General features: G+C 36.2%; 1 protein-coding gene across 1 annotated transcript in view; it reads right to left on the reverse strand.

Moving 5' to 3' along the window:
• Positions 1 to 1156: 1156 nt before the first annotated feature.
• The window catches only part of CIR1 (corepressor interacting with RBPJ, CIR1), a 40211-nt gene continuing 14833 nt past the window's right edge, over positions 1157 to 26534 (reverse strand). Inside the window, exons 7-10 of the mRNA XM_007183296.2 lie at positions 24668 to 24785; positions 4529 to 4635; positions 3384 to 3469; positions 1157 to 2167 (exon numbers count right to left, since the gene is read on the reverse strand). Coding sequence (XP_007183358.1) covers positions 1498 to 2167; positions 3384 to 3469; positions 4529 to 4635; positions 24668 to 24785 — 981 coding nt within the window. The 3' untranslated portion in view covers positions 1157 to 1497. The remainder of the gene's footprint in view (positions 2168 to 3383; positions 3470 to 4528; positions 4636 to 24667; positions 24786 to 26534) is intronic.

The following is a 26534-nucleotide window of genomic DNA, read 5'->3' on the forward strand; positions in this document are numbered from 1 at the left end:
TTAAAAATGTAAATAATCAAAGGGTTGCTTATGCCTTTAGTTAGCTGCTTGTAAATCGGAGGACATCTCTGTGTGTGCATATACAAGACAAAGATATATATACCAGACTACGCAGAGAGGTTTTACTTAATTCTTCTTTCAAACTTCCCTATAAAATTTATGAAATTAGGACTGCCATTCTCAAAACCATCCAAACTAAGCAACATTTGTATTGTATTAAATAAGAGGTGTTTTTAAAATGTGGAACGCTGATAACAATACTTGTGTCCATTGATGGTTAGTATATATTTTTTGGAATTGCATGTTACTTGTAATTTGAACTAAATGATTTTTTTCTATAGTTTCCACCATATGCTTTGAAACACAAGGGGAAACTTGCAGCTAAATTTAAACATACCTTATATACCTATACTTATGAAATGTATCTAAATAGTTTACACTGGTTCATTTGTGACGTTATGTAAATGCTTCACCTTTAGAAGTAAAATCTGTAATAGCTGAATGTCAGTAGTAGAAGGGCCATCTGTCCTAGGTGAATAATGGTCCCTTAATGACATAGCAATCCCAATCCCCTGGAACCTGTGAAGATGTTAGGTTACATGGCACAGGGGAATTAAGGTTGCTAATCAGTTGATTTTGAAATAGGGAGATTCTCCTGGTGGGCCCAATGTAATCACAAGGGTCCCAAAGAGTGGAAAACAATGCAGAATGTGAAAGTGTCAGAGTGATTAGATGTGAGAACTCGACTTTGTTAGCTTTGAAGATGGAAGAAGGGGTCAGGAGCCAAGGAATGCAGGCGGCCTCTAGAAGCTGCAACAGGCAAACAGATTTTCCCTAGAGCCTCCAGAACCAAACCTGCTGACACCCTGATTTTAGCCCAGTGAGACCCACTTCAGATTTCTGATCTCCAGAACTGTATTCGCATTAAGACTGAGGTTATTTGTTATGGCAGTATAGAAAATTAATACATCATCCAAATGTAAATAGCTTCTGACCCTAGAGCAAAACACCTGAAGGGAATTTAAAGTCTTAAAGAAATACTGACCAATCCATTACTTAATTCATAGCAGTGAATTTCTACAGTGATTACCCTTGGCTTCAATTCAAATCTTAAAAGTAATAAATTTGAATTGAAAAAAAAATTAAACTATACCCATTCATTGTACTGTCTGTCATTCTTTTAATGATGTTTCAGAACAAAGAAAATGTCACATGGTTACATGGGGTTTTTGTTTTAGTATAGGGCACAGGAAACATTAAAGAACAGAAAATATTTTTACAGCCCCAAAACAGATCACTTACAAATATTTGTCAAGTACATTCTTATGGGATTCATGTAGTTTTGTACTTGATATAACAGTTTACAGAGATGAAAAATTAAAATAGAGCTTTTTTATTAGAAAGACAATAGTACATAATTTAGCCCTTGCTAAAGGTATTCAAGAAGAAAGTGGAGATATTTTTATTTCCAGGTACGAGTCACATACAAGTCTCTCTTTATTCTCTACTTCTCCATTCTCTTTGCATCACTCTAGTATGCCTATCTCCTGATAATGCTCCGTGCATTTTCCCTCCTCTGTATCTATCTGTGCCGTGGCTTCTGGTGTCATTTCTCCTGTCCCGCTCTTCACTGGGACTTCGCCGTGGCCGTTTTCTCACTTCTCTTGGCTTGTAACCACCATGACTTCTGCTTCGGCTTCTCCTACTCCTCTCGTCCCTGCTCTGGCTCCTGCTGCTCCTCTCGTTTCTTCCAGATCCGCTCTCCTCTGGACTCTGGTTATGGTTTCTGGGCTTTCTGTCAGAATCAGAATGGCTCCATTTGCTCTTCTCCCCAGAACTCTCTTGTTTTAAAAACCTAGGCTTTTCCTTGTTACTGTGACTGCTAGAACGTTCTTCATCAAGTTTTCTCTTCTTAGACTTGTCCGTCTCTTCAGAACCACTGTTGTAATTCCCTGAACGCTTGTTTTTCTTTCTTTTCTTCTTCTGTATTTTTTTTTCTTTGTTGTCACTCTCACTGCTGCTTTCTGAAGTGTCACCAGAGGAGGAAGACGAAGAGGAGGAGGATTTGTTTTTATGTTTTTTGTGTTTACTTCTGCTCTTCTGAAGCTTTTTCTTTTTTCTATCTTTTCTCCTTTTCTTTTTTTTCTTCTCAAGTCGATCCAATTTCCTGTTATTGGGAAAAAGTGACAGGCTATGTAAAAACAGTCCTTTCACCGACAAATATAAAATTTTGAATAGACAATATAGTTTCTTAGACGCTATTAAAAGTGGTATTCAAATACAAATACATTCTTTACTTTTATTAAATGACAAATCATTTTCTTCCCTTTATTCAAGTCACATATACTATAAGTTTAAACTTAAAAATGCATTAACTGTCTCAGTATACTTTGCTCAATAGTAATGAGACTATTAAAAAAAATTCTTACTGAATCAGAATTTGAAATTATATAGTACCCTAAATAAATGGTCATCCTGGCATAAAGAAAATTTGTAACATTAGCTGGACCAACTGCAAACTGAAATATAAAGCTCTAATCAGATGAAACATTAATTTTATGTATGTACTATTTTAAATATGGAAATACTCATCAACATTACACTATCAAATTTCAAGGGCATTTTCTCCAGAAAGTCTGAATAAGTATAATACATTTTACATTTTTTTAGTATTCTATTTTAGTTACATAAAATAAAATAATCACATATTAGTTTTCAACAATTGTTTAGACTTATAAATAAATAATTAGGACAATTCTATTATGGCATTCTGAATTTCTAAAGAGTATTTCACATTCTCAGAAGAGTAACTTGTTTATATGATATGTCTGAGTTACTCTGAAATAAAAATGTCTTCACTGGATCCTGTCCAGCCATTCTCAAGACTCCACATACTGAAACATCATGAGCTCCCTCTATTGGACTCAGCAGACATTTCTTGGATTCTTTAATCCAGAGGTAGTCTGTTTAACACGATTCATACTGACTTTAAATTTAAGCATTTTTCAGCATTCCTCATAAAATTGTACAAAATGTAAGAAGAGTAATACATGGCCCACAATTTTCTAAGAACAAACCGTATGCAAAGATATATACAAATCTACTATGAAAACTAAAACCTACAAATAAATCTATTTCCAAATTAAATGTTCTGAAAAGTGCAGTAACTTTGCGGTATAAACTGAGTATATAATCTTACATTCATTTTCATATTACTGAAAGAAAGACAAAATTGTACTACTACAGGTGAAGAATAAATCAATAAATGAATGTGATACATGGTTTTAAGTACCTTAAACTTAGGATCAGAGTTGAATATGACACTAAGATGAAACATAAGAAAAAATGTAGTTGAATTCATTAAACAGACACTTTTTAATCACCTGAGAAGTTTCTGTTTTTGTTTGGTTGTTAGTGACTTTAAAAATTCCACTTCTGGATCTTCTTCACCCTCACTTGCAACATATTCCTAAGTCAACAAAGACATCATTAAATTGCTAGATTACAAGACAAGTTAGTTATCAGACAGGAAAGGAAACGTTTACAAATAAGAAATTTTATATTAGGGACATACTGTAGATGAGTATGACATTTTGGATTGGAAAGTGGAATTAAAAAATTTTTGTAGTCTACCTGCCAAGGAGGATCATAATGCCCTAAGAGGTTAAGACGACTGCTTTGCCACCATTAACAAACTTTATCAGGAGAGGACGACAGAGAAGCATAGACAAAATGTTTATAGCATGGCTTCTACTCTCTCAATTTTCTTTTTAACTTAATGGAACATAAAAACCAGGAAGATCATGAACTTTAGGGGAAGGTCAAAACATCCACAATTTTTGCCTTTACAAATTCAACAGTACATTATCAAATATATTAAACAGTACAAATACATGATATATACGTTATACGTACAATCCCTAGCAGTGTTTGAGAAGGAATGTGACTCTTTCAGAGCAGCACAAGTTTATGCCAGTGGGAGTCTGGGTTTTAGTCTCAGCTCTGTCTCTGAAAAGCCACATGATCTCAGGGAAATCACTTAACTTCTGTGGGCTCCAGTTTCCTCATTAAATGAAATACATGGTTTGTATTAGAACATCTGCATTTAACCCTTTAAACTCAACCATTTTATGGATCTATGTACACTTTAATCAGGTAACTGTTTAAAATATTTTCCATATTTTTTAGGGGTTTGCTTTTATACACTTCTTCCCATTGGTTCTGTTTAATGTCATTTTATGGGTAAGTTAGCAGGAAGGAAAAAGTAACAACCTTATCACCAGATCAGTTAGATATCCACATAAACCCAGAGGAGCAGTTTCGTTTATTAAAATATAGGTTTAAAAACAATTTCTCATTTAGGTTAAAATAATAAAGAAGCAAAATCAAAATACGTTTTAGGCATTTTCTTTGCTCTAGCTTGCCTTCCTATGGATATATACATATTGGAAAACATTAAGTAGCAATTCACAAGCAATCACATTTAGATTTATAGACATTTTCAGTTTACTGATAAAAAGATCATTACCTGTGATGGATCATTTGCGGTCAAGTTTCTCCCCAGTACGTTTCGCTTCAGTGCAAACCCACTGTTTCTCATCTCCGCTATTAGCTCCGAGGGGTGCATCGATGGTCCTGTTCACAAAAATCACAGTTTGAATGTATCATTTATATCTCTCTACCTTTTTCGGACTCCACAGTAGGAATGCAGCTGAAGCTTTGTTAAGTAAAATCACAGCTAAATCAACTCAATAATCTTCTGCTGAGCAAATAATCAGATATGATTTTCTAAAACAGCAGTCTGGAGATTCAGAATAGAAAATAATTGTATTTTTCTTACGTGCTAGGGGATTCTCTTATGTAACTTTGTCATATTGAAAAAGATACACCTAAGTGTTATCTGCTTGGTAGTTTTTAGTATAAAATCAAAGCAAAATGATAAAAGACTGTAATTAAACTTTTAATAGTTATTCTCTCAGTAAGAATTCAATTTGAAAGAGATACTTACACATATGCTATCGGTAACGATCAAGTACTTTAGTTAATCTTGCATATATACATTCCCAGAGTTTGAAACTTCTAGTCATTAGTTTGGAGTTGGTGACAAGCAATTTTAGGCTAGCTATAGGTGTGTATGTGTTATATTTTCTACAAGCTGTTGTTTCCACTTTTACAAAATCCCCAAACTTTTTGAAAAGTGAGCTTGTTTTTGGTCACATAATATGCTCTAAAGACAAACAATATGGACTAAACATAGATGTAATTAAAAATAAAAAGTTTTAAACATCTGCACCCTTCCCTCAAACATTTATGTTTACATAAGATAGGAAAGATTCTTTCCTCTTTCTTTTGTATATTCCAGTTTCATTTTGTTTTCCCTGCAAGTAGCAAATAATGACAACATTTCATGGAAGCTTTTTAGTTTCTGGCCTAAATCATTACACTGGCTTAAAAGAACTATACTGGGCAATGTATCTGGAATACAGGGAAGAATAAGACAGTTCCTGCCAACAAGCAATTCATAAGGGAGGGTGGGGGATAGAGAAACATTCAGAAACTGATACTCTAGTTTGTTGATTAAATACGTCATCTAATTTCTTTACCTTTTCCCTGATTTATTGGTCTTTTACTACTTATTTTGCATGCTCACCTACATGTTACCATAAAAAAACAAAAGGCAATAGGCAATATAATTCAAATCTGTTCTCTTGCCAATAGCATCTTTGGTAAAAAGTTTGGTCAGACAAGTTCAGGTGTAGGTTAATAACTTTTATTGGACTCTGGGCTTTACCATTCTACTCATATTACCAAAAACAATTGGAAGTTGGCTATAGGTATTAGGGAGATTATTAGAAAAAACTGCCTATTACTGGTGTATGGGAAGTATTAATAATGTGATGCTTTAATTTACTGGGGGGAAAAAACCTTATTTAACTGAAAACAAAACAAAAACATCATAAAGCACCATCTTTATTTCATTGATATTAATATTTCATTTTAAAACAACACTGGATTTTTGATTTGTTTTTTCTTTTATACAATTAATTTAATTTCCTGTGGATTACTTTAATGACGTCTAGAAAAATTATTCAATTTGGTTGATAATACTGATAATACGACATTAAGTAAAAAACTGAATTTTATAAATTCATTTATTTTATTTATTTTTGGCTGCATTGGGTCTTTGTTGCTGCATGCGGGCTTTCTCTAGTTGTGGTGAGCGGGGGCTACTCTTCATTGTGGTGTGTGGGCTTCTCATTGCGGTGGCTTCTTTTGTTGCAGAGAGTGGGCTCTAGGTGCACGGGCTTCAGTAGTTGTGGCACGCAGACTCAGTAGTTGTGGCTCGCAGGCTCAGTAGTTGTGGCACACGGGCTTAGTCACTCCACGGCATGTGGGATCTTCCTGGACCAGGGATCAAACCTGTGTCCCCTGCACTGGCAGGCGAATTCTTAACCACTGCACCACCAGGGAAGTCCCAAAAATTGAACCTTAAATATTAGTACGGAGTGCCTCTAAATGGCATTGAAGTGCTAATATAATTAATAGCTTTAAATTAATTATAGAGTGTTTCACTTTGGTGGCTTCTCAAATTTCACATGTAGGAACCTAATTTTATAAAGTAGAAAATGTCTTTCCTGAAGTGTCAAAACTACATTTCCTTGTCAACAACTTTTTTAGATGTTCAATGAATTCAGAAAGCAAACATGCTAAGAATTAGGATAAAAACCACTCCAGTAAAGGGCTAAAGAGCTTGGCCATTATGATGAGAGGGTACTGATTTCATCAGTTTTCATCAAAAGATGGGTAATTTTAATAAAATGCTTTAGAAAACATGCTTTAAAAATTTTCATTACAGTACTTCTAACTACTTCAAGAAAATGATCTCTCCTTCCCCAGGCTGACAGAGATTATTCAGACTATAAAACAAACATTACTCTTCCATCATTTATATTTCTCCAAAATCTCAACTGAAATTTTGTAGTACATATGCTTAGCATATACTTCCACACTGTAAGACTCTAAACAATGTTTAGTGAAGTACCTAACAAATAGTAACTATTATTTTTGTCAGTAGCTATAAAACTTTTGTGATTATTATATATTTTTCACAAAAAAATCCTCTTAATAGTAACATTTTTCAAAATCCAGTCTTATTCACTTCTTCTTGTACTTAAACTTTCTCCTTCTATCATCAAAACTTCTAGAAAGATATGACAAGTCAGGTTTAATTAAGATATATTCAGCAAGGTATCTTTATACTTTCATGTTACTGTGATAGTGGCTATGCAGAGTTAACCTGACAGAAATGACTCCAGCTCTCTGAGAACTCAAAATTTAATTGATATAATATCAATAAATTATATAGGTATGTTGAAGACAGATTTTACAATATGTTCAAATGCAAAATGACTACTTTTTTTGGATGCCTTTATAATTTAAATTACAGATGGAGCTGGGGTTCAGGAAGGTTTGGTTTGCTCTTAAATTTGCTATGGCAGAATGATTCTAGAGAACTCAGAAAAAGGGCATTTGTTTTAAAATGTAGATTTGTGAAGGCTCCTTTCTAGATCACTTCAGTCAGGCTGGGTTAAGCCTCCATAGCTTGAAAACCAGTGTTCCAACTTAGAAAAGTTGGTCCACTGAAGAAACTGTTTTCAACATTCATTAATTTTGCAAACTTTCTTTGCTGTGATGTGGGTAAGCACCAAAATACTAATTGTGACTATGGTATTCAGTTCTATGCCCTGATTAGACCCAGATTATTTTCTACTAGAAAAACAACATGAAGTCAATGTCACAGAAAAAATAAATTCTCAGAAGGCAAATTATGTCCTACAAAATTATGTTTGTAAAGGGTTTAATCTATTCATTAAGAGCATTCATTTTTATAGAACTAAGCAATAGAAGGTAAAAAATGTTCTGTAGTAAAATAGGTATTTTATCAGAGAATAATATAGGAGTCAAAAGAGCTGGCCGTGAGAAAGGCCCTGTCGCCGACTTCCCAATTAGAGGACAGCAGTCCCAGGTGAATCCCACAAATGGCACAGGAGGGAGACTAATGCTGAAGGCAGAGATATTCCTGTGTCTCACTGTCAGCCTGGGCCCATCTGCTCTTCCCAAGGACAGAGCTATCTTCCTTCCAAAGTTCACTGTTCCTTTCAAATGAAGCATTACCTGCTACAGTTTTATGGTATTTAGTGGGAAAGAGGACACCGAGTTACAGGTTAAGTATGGCTGTATTAGAAATACTTTCCCCTCCTTCCCCCAAATTTAATACACTAATTTAATTTATAGGATGCTACTGCTTCCTGAGACTAAAATTCTATTCCTAGAGTGAATATCATTTTGTTTGTGATGACAGTGGTGATTAATTATTTTCCTTCGCATTCTGTGTGTGTATTTTAACTTGATACAATGAAAAAATCTCAAACCTAGGGAGAATAAAGAGTTCTATATATTCATCACACAGCTTCAACAATTATCAATGTTTTGCCATCCTTGTTTTATTTATTACCTCCAGGGTTTTTTGTTTCTTTTTTGATAGAGTATTTTAAATAAAATTTCAGACATCACTTTGGTATATAAATCACTAATATGGGCTATTTCTTAAAAATAAAGCCCTAACACCTTTGTTACACTTATTAATACTGACAGTTTTAAAATCCAGTCAACATTCAGATTTCCCCAATTATCTCAAAAATATTTTTTTTTTTACAGTTGGCTTGTTCACGTTAGAATCCAAACAAGTTCCACACATTGCATTTGGTTTATGTATCTCTTAAGTCTCTCTCTCCCTCTCTACTTTTGAGGTACAAATGACACACATCTTAAATCTCTTTTAATCTAAAAAAATGTAGCCACTTTTCCTCCACTCCCCCCTTATTGCTATTCATTTGTTGAAGAAACTGGGTCATTTGTACTGTACAATTTCCCCCATTCTGGGTAGTGATGTCATTTAATATGTTCTTCTGGCCCTTGTATTTACTGTAAATGAGCAGTTAGATCTAGAGGCTTATTATTGGTATTTTATAACACATACTTTGGGGGAATAATGGAAAGTTTTCTAAAGTTTGGATTCAGGAAAATGACACCTGAAAAAAACCACATTTTTGCTAATGAACTAGACTAAGGAAAAAAGGCTGAGACTTCAACCTGGCATGTTCTTGCTTTCATCATGTATTTATTGTAGTCATAGTAACAGTGATACAAACGTAAAAATGCGTGGGTTTGAAAATAAACCCCCAAACACATCACAAATAAATTATGATTCTTATTTCCATGAAAAGTATGACATTTATTTCTTCCTTCTTTCTTGCGGTTAAACTGACTATATATTGTGAAAAAGCCACTCCCTGTCACTAAATGTAAAACGGACACTTAGAAACACTAGTTACAGTACATGATCAAGAGGGAGAATTATCACAATTATCTTACATTTGTATTTGATTCCTAATATTACCTAACCTTTTTGCTTTAAAGAAAGCTTATAGAAAGTTACCTTAAAAAAAGACTGAAAAGGGGGGCACAGCATGCAGCACAAGTCCCAGGGAAAAAATGAACAAAGCTATTAATAAAGTGTGTGGGTGATTTTTATTTATATAGATGAGAATGTTTTATGTATGATTTTCTAAAGGTTATGCAAGAACCAATTGTACTGAATTGTAATAAAACTGCTCCATACTGAGAATTTTCCTGACACGTTGCCAGTTCATCTTAGTGGAGGCTGGAAACAATAAGGTTTCTTATTGCCCTTATCCTGAGTTCATACTGAAGAAAGCTAATTTGATCTCTATTAAGACATACAATGTAAAGGAAAAATTAAACATTTCATTTTTGTCTGTGTGTCTGGAAAATACAGCAAAGGCAGGGAAAGATGAAACTGCCCTTATTGTATGCTAGTGAAAAACACTTCATAAAAAACAACCTTGCCTTATAGAATCAATAATGTTAAAGATATTTGAGTTATATTTGATTATGTCTTTACACTTATATTTTCAACCTAACTTACATGCAGGTATTTTACTGATGATACAACTATCACTAAATAATAAAGTGAATGAAGATAATAAAGTGAATTCATAGTCCTAGAGGACTAAGAAAAATCATTTGTGTTGTGATGAACATGAAGTATTAGAAGTCAGCACTATGTTTTAAAGAAGTTATGAGAATAGGAACGCTCTTGAAAAGTTGTGCATCCATGAGCCTCAAAAACAGTATGTTGAGTCAAAGAAGTCAGACACAGAAGAACACATACTATATGATTCCATTTATATGAAGTTCATGAACAGGTAAAAGCAATATATGGGATTAGAAATGAGAGTAGTAGTTGTAGGTGGAGGAGTCCAACTGGAAGGGGATAGAAGGGTATTTACCAGGGTGACAGCAATGCTCTATGCTCTGTATCTTGTCGGAAACATTGGTTACATGGGTGCATACATTTGTCAAACTCAATCTACACTTAAGACCACTGCATTTTACTTAAAAATATATTAAATCAGTCAACAGTAATTACTGAATCACTGAGTTACTATAGACTCTCACTACATTTCTATACTAGATCTCTCTCAAACTATGGAGAGAGCCCTGCATAGGGAATTTCAACTTATTCTTCCCTAGTATATAACATAGAAAGTGATTTTACAAATCAATATGTATTACTGAGGGCTTATTATTTTATCTCAGTAGGTACTTGAGAAATAAAGAATGGAGAACTTGGTTTTTGCCTTCAAGCTTATAATCTTTTTTGGGAAAATTAGTTAATATAAAAGAATAGGAAAAATATAAATTGTAAATTTGTGTTATAAGATATATTCAGAGAATAAGATGGTAAACAGTGATGTTTAGTATAGTTAGCAAAGCCTAACTCTTCAGCCACTCACTGAACTATTATTTAGTAAGCATGTGCATTGTGGAAAGCATTGGGAATACAAAGATAAATAAGATACATTACGTATTTCAGAAAAGCAATACTTTCTAGGAAAGAACTAGAAACTGAGTTTGACTTTCAAACTCATAGGATTTAGAAAAAGGTAAAAAATATGGCATTATAAATGAGTGGAACATGACGAAGGTCCATGTTAAGTTTGGTTTGGGTAGAATTATTAATATTTACTAGGTAGACTACATTTCATTCATTCTCCTTTTCCCAGGTAATCACTAGTTAATTTCCTTTACTTGAAGTTGGCAGACCTTGAGTAGATGGAATGATATTAACAGGAAGAGTCATGTAAAAGAGAGTTATGATTGGGATCTGAGAATCATAATACCCCTTTGAGATTATGGGAGGTATAGCCTCCACTAGCCCCACATATTCCTTTAACACAGAGCAGAGCCATTTACTGACAGAACAGGATTGCAATTAATTTGTTAATGTCAATGGAATTTCAAAGCATAGCCACTCTAACAACAAATTTAATCACTGAATTATAATAGTGCTTATAAATAGTTCAAAACGAGTAACCATTTGTAATCACTTAAAATAGCCAAAATTTAAAGTACTAATCAAGAGCATCAATTTGACCTTTGAAACACTATGAATTGACAAGTTTTACTGAATAATTTCTTTAGTAGGTCAATATTTCTTTTTAGATAATTAGTTTCCTCATACATTTAGAAACATGTATGTTCCCGACTTATCAACTGCATATTTTTTTTTAAACTTCTTATTTATTTTTTTAATTTAATTTTTATTTTTGGCTGCATTGGGTCTTTGTTGCTGCGCGTGGGCTTTCTCTAGTTGCGGCGAGCGGGGGCTACTCTTCGTTACAGTGCGTGGGCTTCTCACTGCGGTGGCTTCTCTTGTTGCAGAGCACGGGCTCTAGGCACGTGGACTTCAGTAGTTGCGGCACGCGGGCTCTAGAGCGCAGGCTCAGTAGTTGTGGAGCATGGGCTTAGTTGCTCTGCGGCATGTGGGATCTTCCTGGACCAGGGCTCGCTCGAACCCTGCATTGGCAAGCGGATTCTTATCCACTGCGCCACCGGGGAAGTCCCTAAAACTTTTTATTTTATATTGGGGTATAGCCGATTAACAATGCTGTGATAGTTTCAGGTACACAGCAGAGCGACTCAGCCATACCCATACATGTATCCATTCTCCCCCAAACTCCCCTCCCATCCAGGCTGCCACATAACATTAAGCAGAGTTCCCTGTGCTATAACAGTAGGTCCTGGTTGGTTATCCGTTTTAAATACAGCAGTGTGTACATGTCAATCCCAAACTCCCTATCCCTTCCCTCCACCCTTCCTCCCTGGTAACCATAAGTTCGTTCTCTAAGTCTGTAAGTCTGTTTCTGTTTTGTAAATAAGTTCATTTGTATCATTTCTTTTTAGTTTCTGCGTATAAGTGATATCATACATTTCTCTTTCTCTGACTTACTTCACTCAGTATGACAATCTCTAGGTCCACCTATGTTGCTGCAAATGGCATTATTTCATCCTTTTTTATGGCTGAGTAACTACTGACAAGGGCTTAATTTTCAAAATATACAAAGAGCTCATACAACTCAATAACAAAAAACCACACAACTACATATTAAAGGAGAGAAGAAATGGTGCCTGCCTAACTTTCCTTCTTTATTTTGAGGTCAATCCTTTATTAGTTTTAATATCTGCCTATTTGAAGAGTTTAGCTTTAAAGGGATTCTGGTAACACAAATACTTTTTCTGCAGTAGAATTATGTTGAAGGATTTTTAAAAATTCTGCCATCAGATGTAGGGCTATCTCAGTAGCTATCCTGGGAGGATTCAACTTCTTCAAGGAGTTACATAAAAGAACTCCGTAACAGATATGGGCAGGATGTGCCAGAAGGGCAACTGAGTTGATCATCTTTCTTTCTAAACCAAGCGCCTCCAGCATGCTCCTAGGTGTCCTTCTAGTACAAGCTTATGATCAGACAATTATTTTGTTAAATTTCCCAAACATGTTCTCAAGCAACAAAAATTCCTCCAACATGATAGGTTGATGGAAAGATGGAGGAGCAGCATGTGGGAGTACTCTTGCAGGAAACTGCTATTAGTACTACAGCTTAGTGTAATATTCTTCAACAAAAATTAAATCAAGACTTAGGGGAAATAAGGCAAGGAAAAGAGCACTGATATGTAAACAAATGTTTGCAGCAAGTATAAAATAATACTTTCCTCAATTTAAGCTATTATTAATTTTCATATTGTTTAAACATACTAAAACCTTTGGCGTACACAAGACTGGTTAGAGAAACCTGAAACATTAAGTACCAATCATCATTTTAGCTGTTAGTGGTATGGCTGGATCTCATACTTAGGCGTTATAAAGAAAAAGAAATTTTGTATATGTCAAGAATACCCAGTGATACCACTTTGCATTTAAAATTTACTTTTATTAAAAACGTGAAATTTACCGTATTATCATATAGAGTCAGTTCCAAATATTCTTAAAATTAAGTTTAAAAAAATGGCAGGGACTTCCCTGGTGGCACAGTGGTTAAGAATCCTCCTGGCAATGCAGGGGACACAGGTTCGTGCCCTGGTCTGGGAAGATCCCACATGCCGCAGAGCAACTAAGCCCGTGCACCACTACTACTGAGCCCGTGCTCTAGAGCCCGTGAGCCACAACTACTGAGCCCATGTGCCACAACTACTGAAGCCTGTGCGCCTAGAGCCCGTGCTCTGCAACGAGAAGCCACCACAATGAGAAGCTCGCACACCGCCACAAAGAGTAGCCCCTGCTCGCCACAACTAGAGAAAGTCCAGGCACAGCAACGTAGACCCAACGCAGCCAAAAATAAATAATAAATAAATAAATTTAAAAAAATCATTAAAAAAAATGGCAAAGTAACTTTAAATATATAGCAACTTAAATCTAAAAAAACAAAAGTCAAATAATTAGTACAATATGAATCTTCTGTTAACAAATTTCGAATCAATGTTTCTTCACTTTTATGTTGCTTTTACAACTTTTAGGCTTCAGTCCAATATATGAAGAGCTTGAAATTCCTCCCATTCTCACAAGAAAAAAGCTGAAAAAACTGAAAATCAATAAATCTTATAGATCTATTGGAGAATTGAGCTCACAGAGCAAAATCACTGCCCCCAAATGGGAGAGACAGGTGATAACAGAGAATCAGTTTACCAAGACCAGAAACCAACAGAGCCAGCAACTGGTAGAAATACTTGAAGGATAACTGACTATTCTTGGAGACTGAGCAAGGACTAGCTTGAGAGATGAAAACTCCTGGGGGCTCAACCTTAAAGGGGCCCCAACATTTCTGTGAGTTTTACTTCCAGAAGCCCCACCAGGTTCTCACTGTGAACATCAAATAACAATCCCCTTGTACTTCCCTTCCAACAGTGGGAAGGGAAAAGTAATCATCTTGAAATACGCCCAGAGCATTTTGTTGTCCTGAACAAATGCTTACCCTCAAAGGAAGCTATTTCATCAGAGCCTAACGTATGTGGGTGAAGAAAAAAAGCTGAGAAGTGGGGGAAAAAAAGCTGAGAAACACTTGTGAAGGTTACAGCCCAGGGGCAGAAGCTCACTAAAAAACTGAAACCTAGTCATAGGATTATAGAATGCTTCCCCTCCCCTCATATCTTACCACTACATTAGTAGGGCTCCTGTAAAATAACAGAAGATTACAACTGAAGCCAGGCTCAGCCTCTATTAACAGAGTCTGTAGGGAAACCCAAAGATAACAGAGACCAAAACAATGACACCAGAGGATATTTATCCTCTAAAATCTACAGCTATAGCAAAGAGTAAATACAACCTAACTCCTTGCCAGATAAACATAAAACCTCACACTAAAGGCCTATTTATCTCGGTTCTATCTACCTGATACACCATGTCTGGCTTTCAACAAAAAATTACAAGTATGCTAAGAGGCAAAAACCACAGTCTGGAAAGACAAAGCAAGCATCAGAATCAAGCTCAGCTATAATGAAGATTCTGGAATTATCAGGTTGGGAATCTAAAATAACTAAGATTCATATGCTAAGGGCTCTAATGGAAAAAGTGGACAACATGCAAAACAGATAGGTACTGTAAGCAGAGAGATGGAAACTCTGAGAAAGAATCTAATGGAAATGATAGAAATAAAAAACACTAATAGAAATGAAGAATGCTTTTGATGAGGTCATCAGTAGACTAGGCATAACTGAGGAAAGAATCAGTAAGCTTTAAGATAGGTCAATAGAAACTTCTCAAACTGAACAGAAAATTAAAAAAAAAAAAAAGGGAACCCAGAATATCCAAAAACTGTAGGACAATTACAAAAGGTGTAACATATGTACAACAGGAATACCAGAAGGGAAAGAGAAAAGACAGAAAAGAATAGAAAAAAATATTTGAAATAATAATGGCTGAGTTTTCTCAAGACTAATGATAGACACCAAACCACAAATCCAGGAAGCTCAGAGAACATGGAGCAGGATAAATACCAAAAATCTGTACCTAGGTATATGATTTTCAAACTGCAGAAAATCAAAGATGAAGAGAAAATCTTGAAAGATATCAGAGGGGGAAAAAAACCTTACCGAGAGAGGAACAAGGATAAGAATCATGAGACTTCTCTTAAGAAACCATGCAAGCAAGAGGAAAGTGGAGTAAAATATTTAAAGGTTGAAAGGAAAAACCTACCAACATAGAAATCATCCAGTATCCAGTAAAATTATCCTTCAAAAGTGAAGAAGAAATACTTTCTCAGGCAAACAAAAATTGAGGAACATGTTACTAGTAGACCTGCCTTTCAAGAAATATTAAAAAGAAGTTATTCAGAAAGAAGGAAATGACATAGATCAGAAACTCAGATCTACATAAAGAAAGGAAGAGCATTTGAGAAGAAATAAAAGAAACAATATTTTATGTTTTTTATTCTTAACTGATCTAACAGATAACATATTATTCAAAATAATAACAGCAAGAATAAACTGGATACATTATAACTTATGGATAAATGAAATGTATGACAGTAATGTTATAAGAGACAGGAGAAAGGAATTGTGTTATATAACAGAAATTGGTTTACTCTGTTATAAGGTACTGGCACTACTCATGAAGTGGTACAGTGTTATTTGTAAGTGGACTTAGATTAACTGTAAATGTATATTGCAAATTCTAGGGCAACAACTAAAATTTTTAAAAAATTAAGCATAATTGATATGCTAAGAGAGGAGAGAAAATGGAATCACATAAAATACTCAATTAAAACCAGAGAAAGCAGAGAGTGGAAGACAAAAACAAAGAACAAGGGCAACAAATAGAAGACAATTATAAATATGGCAGATTTTAATCCAATTATGTCAATAATAGATAAAAAAAGATCCGACTCTGTGTTGTCTACAGAAACCCAAGTTAAATATAAAGACACAGAGAGATTAAAAGTAATGATATGGAGAAAGATATACCATGCTAACACTAATAAAATAAAGCTGGAGTATTACATTATTTTCAGATAAAGCAGATTTCAGACCAAGGAAATTTATCAAGGATAAAGAAAGACAATTACATAATGAAAAAGGTGCTCATTCTCCAAGACATAACAATCCCAAATGTATATGCACCTAACAACAGAGCATTAAAATATGTGAGGCCAAAACTAACAGAAATGTTTTTAGAAATAGACAAATCCCCAGTTACAGTTGGAGACTTCAGTGCTTCTCTATCAGAAATGGACAGATCCAGCAGGCAGAAAATCAGCAGGATACAGTTGAACAGCACCATCTATCAACCAGATCTAGTTGTTATTTATTGAGTACTTCATCTAACAACAGCAGAATACATTCTTCTCAAGCTCATATGGCAGCAGTCCCCAACCTTTCTGGCACCAGGGACCGGTTTCATGGAAGATAATTTTAACACGGACAGGGGGTGGGGGGTGGGATGGTATGGTTCAGGCGGTAATGCGAGTGATGGGGAGCAGCAGATGAAGCTTCGCTTGCTCACCCACTGCTCACCTCCTGCTGTGTGGCCCAGTTCCTAACAGGCCGCGGACCGGTACTGGTCCACAGCCCAGGGGTTGGGGACCCCTGTCATATGGAACAGTTACCAAGACCACATGCTGAGCCATAACCTTAACATATACCTTAATACTAAAAGAACAGAAATCATACAAAGAATGCTCTCAGACCCAAATGGAATTAAACTAGAAACGAGTAACAGAATGATAGCCAGAAAATCCCCAAATATTTGGAGATTAAATAAACACACTTCTAAATAACACTCGGATAGAAGAAGAAGTCTCAAGAGAAACTTAATATTTTGAACTAAATGAAAATACAACTGCTGTATAATAAAGAACTCTGTCCCCAATTCGTGGAAGGGAGCCTCTAAATCTCAGAGTTTTCTTGAGTGATAGGAGTGTCTTTGTTATTCATGGTGAACCCCTAGATAGGTTTTGCCAAGGAGATGACTCAGGATGGAGCTGGCCACACCAGAAAGGCTAACCATGTGATTAAAGAGTTGGAGCTTTGAGCTACATATCAGCCTGACCTCTGGGGGAAGGGAGAGGGACAAGAGACTGAGTTCAACCACATGGCCAATGATTCAATGAATCATGCCCATGTAATTAAACCCTAATAAAAACTCTGGACAGCCTGGATGAGTTTCCCTCATTAACAATACTCTGTGCATATTGGTGTACATCAATGGGTAAGGAAGATGACATGTCCAGACCTGTGGAGAGAGGACACTGAAGCTACGTGTTTGGGGTAGGGAGAGGCAAGGCAATTTTGTGTTGAAACGTGAAATTTTTCTTTTCTACATATTGTATGATTCCATTTATATGAAATGTCCAGAATAGGCAATCAAAAAAAAAGCAGAAAGTAGGTTAGTGGTTGCCTAGGACTTGGGGAGACTGGGGACTGGGGATAAGAACTAAGGGGCATGGGGTTTCATTTTGAGGAAATGAAAATGTTCTAAAATTGACTGTGGTAATGGATGTACAACTCTGTGAATATACAAATTCAAAGCCATTGAATTGTATACTTCAAATGGGTGAACTGTATTGTATGTAAATTATAACTCAATAAAGCTATTAAAAACACTTGCTCAAGGAAATGAAAAGACAAGCCACAGACTTGGAGAAAATATTTGCAGAAGACATATCTGATAAAGGACTGATACCCCAAATATATAAAGAATTCTTAAAACTCAACAATAAGAAAGCAAATAACCCAGTTTAAAAAAATGGGCCAAAGGCCTTAACAGATACCTCTCTAAGAAGATATACAGATGGCAAATAAGCATATGAATAGATGTGCTGCATAACATGTCATCAGGGAAATGCAAAATAGAACAATGAGATACCACTACATACCTACTAGAAAGACCAAAATTCCTAACACGGACAATGCCAAATGTTGGTGAGGTTGTGGAGCGACAGGAACTCTCATTCATTGTTGGTGGGAATGCAAAATGGTGCAACTACCTTGGATCAGTTTGGCAGTTTCTTATAAAACTAAATATACTCTTACCACATGATCCAGCAATCACATTCCAAAAACCTGCACATAGATGTTTATAGCAGCTTTATTCGTAACTGCCAAAACATGGAAGCAACCAAGATGTCCTTCAGCAGGTGAATGGATCAATAAACTGTGGTACATCCAGACAATGGGCTATTATTCAGCACTAAAAACAAATACGCTATCAAGCCATGAAGAGACATGGAGGAACCTTAAATGCATATTACTAAGTGAAAGAAGCCAATCTGAAAAGGCCACATACTACAGATTCCAACTGTACGACCTTCAGGAAAAGGCGAAACTATGAAGACAGTAAAAAGATCAGTGGTTGTTAAGGGTTAGAGGGGAGGGAGGGGTGGATACTCCGAGCACAGATGATTTTTTAGGGCAGTGAAACTACTCTGTATGATACTATAATGGTGGATACATGCCATTATACATTTGTCCAAACCCATGGAATGTACAACATGAAGGGTGAGCCCTAAGGTAAACTATGGACTTTGGGTGATAATGATGTGTCAATGTAGGTTCACCAACTATAACAAATGTACCACTCTGATGGGGGATGCTGATAATGGGGGAGGCTATGTATTTGTGGAGGCAGGTGGTATATGGGAACTCTGTGCTTTTCTCTCAATTTTGCTATGAACCTAAAACTGCTCTTAAAAAAAAGTCTATTAAGAAAAAACACAAATAAGACTGAAACAAAACAAACAAAAAGATTAAGTAGTAGACATATAGATATATGTGACCATTAAATCTACTAAAACCAAACCAAACAAAACAAAACAAAAAAACCCACTTGCTTTGTTGAAAACCCCCACTGTGGATTTAAAAAATGATGTTTAATTTCAATATACATTAAAAACATGAGTAAGTAACAGAAGGTAAGAGGCAATGATAAGAGTAAGGGCTGGGCTTCCCTGGTGGTGCAGTGGTTGAGAATCTGCCTGCCACTGCAGGGGACACGGGTTCGAGCCCTGGTCTGGGAGGATCCCACATGCCGCGGAGCAACTAGGCCCGTGAGCCACAACTGCTGCGCCTGTGCTCTGGAGCCTGGGAGCCACCACTAGAGCCCATGTGCTGCAACTACTGAAGCCCACGCGCCTAGAGCCTGTGCTCCGCAGCGTGAGAGGCCACCACAATGAGAAGCCCGCGCACCACAACAAAGAGTAGCCCCTGCTCGCCGCAATTGGAGAAGGCCCGTGCGCAGCGGTGAGGACCCAGCGCAGCCAAGGATAAATGAATAAAATAAATAAATTTATTAAAAAAAAAAACACAAAAAACAATAACCTAACCTTAACCTTAAGAAGCAAACTAAAACCAAAGCATAAAGAAAGGAACAATAGATATTGGGGTGAAAATTTATGAAATAGAGAATAAAATACAATAGAGAACATCAAAAACAACAACAACAACAAAAAAGAGTAAGGGCTATAGAGTATAAACAAAAGGCTGGTGGGCCAGGCATTTAGTTATGTTGTAATATAAAAATATTTTATAAAAATTCAGTCACCACTGAAGCTTATAAGTTTTATATATAATTTTGATGTATCTAGAGTAGACAAAAACTTATAAAGTTAAGATGATCTTATCAGTAGAAAAGATATTCTAAACCAGCTTAGCCAAAAGAAGCATTTTGATTGCCTAATTTAACTTTGTAAAGGAGAAGTAAATCTTATAGCTGGTCTCTGTAAACCTCACAGCTGGAACATTCTAACAGCACCTTGCAGTTTCCAGTGATCAAAGTAAGTTACTTTATATACTAAACTAAGAATTTCATAATAGAAATAATGTAACACCAGGAGGTGCAGTTATCATGAAATAATTACACTCCTGGGAGATTACACACAAGGCTGTACCCCAGGGGTGTGATTATCCCATGATAACCGTATCCACTGAAATTGCCTTATTGCAAAAATAATCTCTATTCACTGGTGAGACATTATTCAATAGGTGATTTTTTTAAATGAAAAGAGTTTTTAGCTTGAATCAGCAAGTGGATTAGGAAATTGGCCAGTTTATTTTTCATTGCATTCAAATTTTGAACATAACATCATTATTTGCTTTCCTATTTGATACAGTAGAGTATTTTTGATTTGGTTTTGAGAAACCTTTAGGAGTTTCTAATAATGTTAGTTAAGTAGTATTGCTAAATTCAGGTCAAACTTTAAAAGGTATTAAGTGAGCAAAACCATTTTAAATAATTTATTTCTATGCATAAGTTTTAACTCCTCTAATATTCCTTTAAAAATTATAAATGTATAACCACTGTTAATATTTTAGTGTATTTCCTTCGAGGCATTTTTATTTTTCTAAAAATATCTCTCTGTATGTCTACCTAAAGATGTAAAGAGAAACATGAATGGAATCCATGTAATTACCTTGTTTTACAATGTTTTTTTATTTGACCAAATGTTGTAAACAACATCCATTAAGAAATCTTCCTGTCATTTTTAATGGTTGCATAGTATAGTATTCCCCTGTGGCAATATCCCATAATTATTCACTTAACATCCTTTTATTAAATATTTAGGTTCTCTACCTTACTATAATACACAATGCTTTACGACAAAAATCTTGGGACATATCCATGATTATTTCTGTAGGATAAAGTTATGACTGTGTAATATTAGTAAAACATAATTTAAACAAACAAACAAGGTCCTGTTTCCCACATCTTCAGTTGTTCTTACATACAGCTGAAGCTGATGGTTCTCAACGCCGACAGTGCATCAGAAATAGATCAGTAACTTTCATCATCTTATGTGGTATCACAGATGGTGAAAGTTACTGATCTATTTTTACCATAATCTTATCATAGAGTTCAGTGCTTTGAGGTATTCTTAGAAAAGTAAGACACAGGATTTAAGAAATTTAAAATACTGCTTCTTAATTTTTTTTTTTTTACTTGATATATCCTGGTATACCCTCATGTGTCAACATAGATCAATAGCTTGATTCATATATCTATAGCTAACGGCTATATGGTATTCCATTTTGGCTATATTGGCATTCCAATTAATTCCGTAATTAATTTATTTTAAAAATGAAAAAAATTTTTTTGGCCACGCTGTGCATCATGCAGGATCTTAGTTCCCCAACCAGGGATTAAACCTGTGCCCCCTGCAGTGGAAGCGCGGAGTCTTAACCACTGGACAGCCAAGGAAGTCCCCATAATTAATTTTTTAAAAATACACCAATAGGGCTTCCCTGGTGGCGCAGTGGTTAAGAATCCGCCTGCCAATGCAGGGGACACAGGTTCAGTCCCTGGTCCGGGAAGATCCCACATGCCGTAGAGCAACTAAGCCCATGCGCCACAACTACTGAGCCTGTGCTCTAGAGCCCGTGAGCCACAACTACTGAAGCCCGTGCACCTAGAGCCCGTGCTCTGCAACAAGAGAAGCCACTGCAATGAGAAGCCCACACACTGCAACAAAGAGTAGCCCGCACTTGCTGCAACTAGAGAAAGCCCGTGCGCAGCAACGAAGACCCAATGCAGCCAAAAATAAATAAATAAAATAAACTTATATATGTAAAAAAATACATCAATAAAGTGTATGTGCCCAGCGCTATTCTAAGCACTACACGTGTATTAACTCATTTAGTTCTCTTAACAACCTTATGAGGTAGGTACTAGTATAATACCTATTTTACAGACACTGCAAACTGAGGCACAGAGCAGTTAAGCAGCTTGCTTAAAGTCACATGGCTACTAAATAGAGAGCAGGGGTTCCACATCAGGCATCTACGTACCTCCACACCTCCACAGTCTGAACTTATGGTTCCTTCTGTGTGGAAGGTTGTTCCTTCTGCCTGAGATACCAAATGCTCTTCTTCCAGATCCTGCATGGTTGCATTTTTCTGTCATCTAGGTCTCAGCCTAACATCACTTCCTCAGAGGGGCCCTTCCTGACCACCTCATATTCCCCATTTAGTTCTTATCACAGTATCCAATGTAATTTTAATCACAGAATTTATAAATACCTAGTACTTTCTTATTTATTAGTTTATTTTGTGTCATTCCCAATAGAATGAAAGTAAGAACCTTTTCTGTCTTGCTACTGTGTTCCGAGAGCCTAGAAAAATGGCTGGCACAGAGTAAGCACTCCATACGTGATTGTTGAATAAATGAGTGAGTTTATTTTACCAACCCCTTACTGACAGACATTTAGGGTTATTTCTCATCTTTACTACTATTAACCTTTGAGCATCTACCTTATCACTTTCTTACTATAAATTCCTGGACGTTGAATTTCCAGTAAAACGATATGCATGTTCTTAAGGCTTTTGATACATATCATCAAATAACTCTTCAGAAAGGCTGCTCCAATTTATCATTAGTGGATTAAAATGTTCATTTTATCATACTTGCTCCAACACTGGATGTGTTTTTCTTTTAAACCTTTAGCGCTCGTTCTTTTTGTTGTTGTTAGTAGACTTTCTAATACAGATTCAAGAGAAAGCAGGTCTATTAGTTACTAAATAAAAGGCTATCCTAGTCTATAGTCTACGTCCTAGTCTCCTAGTATCCTGGAGTCTATCCTACTCATTCTCTCCAAGCAGAATCAAAGTAAGACAAGGCTGAGGAACAAAGACAGCAACTGCCACTGCCTGCCCCTAGCCAACACAGGGGTCATGCAGCTGGAAGAGCACCACAAGGATGGAGAAAGAATGAAGAAAGATGCAACCCCTTCCAGCAAACAGAATATACCTTTCAAACATAACAACAGATCCCTGTGACTACCAAAATTAGTGGTCAGAGATATTTGCACCAATGGGTTCTTCATCCTACTTTGCCCTCATTTCTTTGGGGCTTTATTTCTTTGGGAGCTTCTCTCCCCTCTTTCATCAGTTGAGTGAGGGCAGGGGAGAGGGAGCATAGTATGTGGGTTTTAAGAGTACCTGCACTTTGGCATCAGCAGGATGTTCTTTTGTCAGAGATTGCCAGACCAAGGTCTGTACAGCTATTTTCTCACTACTGAGCAGTTTTCCCTCTACTTAAGATGTGGTTTTTAAAACTTTTTTAAAGAGCAATAAGGATTTTTAAAAAATCAGTTGCAATATTCTGTGTCTGTACTTCCTCTAGCCATCCCGACATTCGTAACACCATTAATGAGACAGTGTCAAACCTGATAATGGATCAAATTCCTAAACTCCTAATATGAGAACTGGCATCTTGAATCCTACAGCCTGCATCTGGCTTGCTGGAAGAAAGCCCAATGTCTAGCTATAGAAGAGGGCTGAAGGTCATATGCTGATTGAGGGTGAACCCTGGGCTCAGAAGTGGCAGTGGAAGCCTCAGGGAGTCTAAAGAGGTGCATCACAGGCCTAGATTAGCGGAGAGGTTGGGGCTTCACGCCCAGAACGTTTGCTTCAATACAGCAGCTCTGCCTTTATATGTTCTATACACTGGGATTACATGTAGGATTTATTTTAAAAAATTTTAAAAAGGTTCTATAGCTGTTTAAAAAATTCTGAAAATCTTGAGTTATATTATCATCTTTATTTTAAAATGAAGAACTGAAACTCATAAAGGTGAAATGACTTAAGGTTACAGGGTTAAGCAGTTATTGGTATTATGATTCACTATGAGTTACTGTTGGATTAGTGTGGCTGTCTCAACAACATACTAACAAGGCACTGATAAATTTAAGTTAAAACTTCTCAGTTTTAGTATCTATTTATAAAAAGAACCCAAATGATCCAAACCAAATTAGACCAATTTTTCTTAAGTAGACAATAACATGCAGGAAGGTAAATAACTTTCAAGTAAAAATTAATTTTAATATATCTAACATCTTTTAAAACTCAATTTTTATTTTATCTCGGAAACAAAAAATGCAATTGTTGAAGCTTTTGTCCAGCCCAGTTCTACAACTCGTTAGGACATGAATATGAGAAATAGCCATTTCTTCCTTCTATTTTTAGGTTACCAACCTGATAAACTATGTTTAATACATCTGTTACTTTTAAAATCAATTACACAGGGCCCTTGGCTAGAAAAATTAAATTCTAATATACAGCATTTCAAACTCAAAACATGTGATCAGAGTTTCCTGTTGACCATCATATTTCGGGAATGTAACCTAACCCCAAAAAACCAACCAAACCAAATCAAACTAACATCCAGAGAGACAAAAAAAAAAAAAAAAAAGTTATTTTAGCTTCCCTTGTTTGCCTTCTTATAAATTCTAAAACAAACAAATAAATTATGTCTGGTGCCTACCTGAGCCATCAGTGGGAACTGAACTTGCATTAATTCCAGAAAGACCAAACAAAGGACATTCTCGATCTGTATTGACATGACCCCATTTGTGACATTTAATGCACCTCACATTTCGAACCTGAGAAATAGTAAACATTAATTATTTTGGTTACTAAAATACTAATAATCTAACCAATGTTCAACTCCCCACTCCTTAGCAGAGTTTAAGTTAAATTAGTCTTGTTTTTAAAAGATCTCCAGGGAAAGAGACTCCACAACTATATTTGGTAATGTAATTCAAACACTAAAATCTTTTATCATAAATTATGCCTAAAAGCTAAGCTGAATCCTGTTTCTTTTTTCTAAAAATATTTATTTATTTGGCTGCATCATGTCTTAGTTGCAGCACATGGGATCTCCCTTGCGGCATGCAGGATCTTTCATTGCAGTGTGCAGGCCCTTCTTTGCAGCACGTGGGCTTCTCTTCAGTTGTGGCGTGCGGGCTCAGTTGTTGCAGCGTGTCGGCTCTCTAGTTGTGGCATGCGGGCTCTAGAGTGCGCGGGATTACTTGCCCCACAGCATGTGGGATCTTAGTTCCCCAACCAGGGATCGAACCCGTGTCCCCTGCATTGGAAGGTGGATTCTTTTTTTTTTTTTAACATTTTATTGGAGTATAATTGCTTTACAATGTTGTGTTAGTTTCTGCTGTTTAACAAAGTGAATCAGCTATATGTATACATATATCCCCATATCCCCTCCCTCTTGCGTCTCCCTCCCACCCTCCCTATCCCACCCCTCTAGGTGGTCACAAAGCACCGAGCTGACATCCCTGTGCTATGCAGCTGCTTCCCACTAGCTATCTAGTTTACATTTGGTAGTATATATGTCAATGCCACTCTCTCCCTTCATCCCAGTTTATCCTTCCTCCTCCCCATGTCCTCAAGTCAGTTCTCTACGTCTGCGTCTTTACTCCTGTCCTGACCCAGATTCATCAGATCCATAGTTTTTTTTAGATTCCATATATATGTGTTAGTATACGGTATTTGTTTTTCTCTTTCTGACTTACTTCACGCTGTATGACAGACTCTAGGTCCATCCACCTCACTACAAATAACTCAAGTTCATTTCTTTTTTATGGCTGAATAATATTCCATTGTATACATGTGCCACATCTTCTTTATCCATTCATCTGTCAATGAACACTTAGGTTGCTACCATGTCCTGGCTATTGTAAATAGTGCTGCCATGAACACTGTGGTACATGGCTCTTTTTGAATTATGGTTTTCTCAGGGTATATGCCCAGTAGTGGGATTGCTGGGTCATACTGTAGTTCTATTTTTAGTTTTTTAAGGAACCTCCACACTGTTCTTCACAGTGGCTGTATCAATTTACATTCCCACCAACAATGCAAGAGGGTTCCCTTTTCTCCACACCCTCTCCGGCATTTGTTGTTTGTAGATTTTCTGATGATGCCTATTATAACTGGTGTGAGGTGATACCTCATTGTAGTTTTGATTTGCATTTCTCTAATAATTAGTGATGTTGAGCATTCTTTCATGTGTTTGTTGGCAATCTGTATATCTTCTTTGGAGAAATGTCTATTTAGGTCTTCTGCCCATTTTTGGATTGGGTTGTTTGTTTTTTTGATATTGAGCTGCATGAGCTGCTTGTATATTTTGGAGATTAATCCTTTGTCAGTTGCTTCGTTTGCAAATATTTTCTCCCATTCTGAGGGTTGTCTTTTCGTCTTATGGTTTCCTTTGCTGTGCAAAAGCTTGTTTCATTAGGTCCCATTTGTTTATTTTTGTTTTTATTTCTATTTCTCTAGGAGGTGGGTCAAAAAGGATCCTGCTGTGATTTATGCCATAGAGTGTTCCGCCTATGTTT

This window comes from Balaenoptera acutorostrata, chromosome 8, assembly GCF_949987535.1.
Source record: "Balaenoptera acutorostrata chromosome 8, mBalAcu1.1, whole genome shotgun sequence".
Lineage (NCBI taxonomy): Eukaryota > Metazoa > Chordata > Mammalia > Artiodactyla > Balaenopteridae > Balaenoptera > Balaenoptera acutorostrata.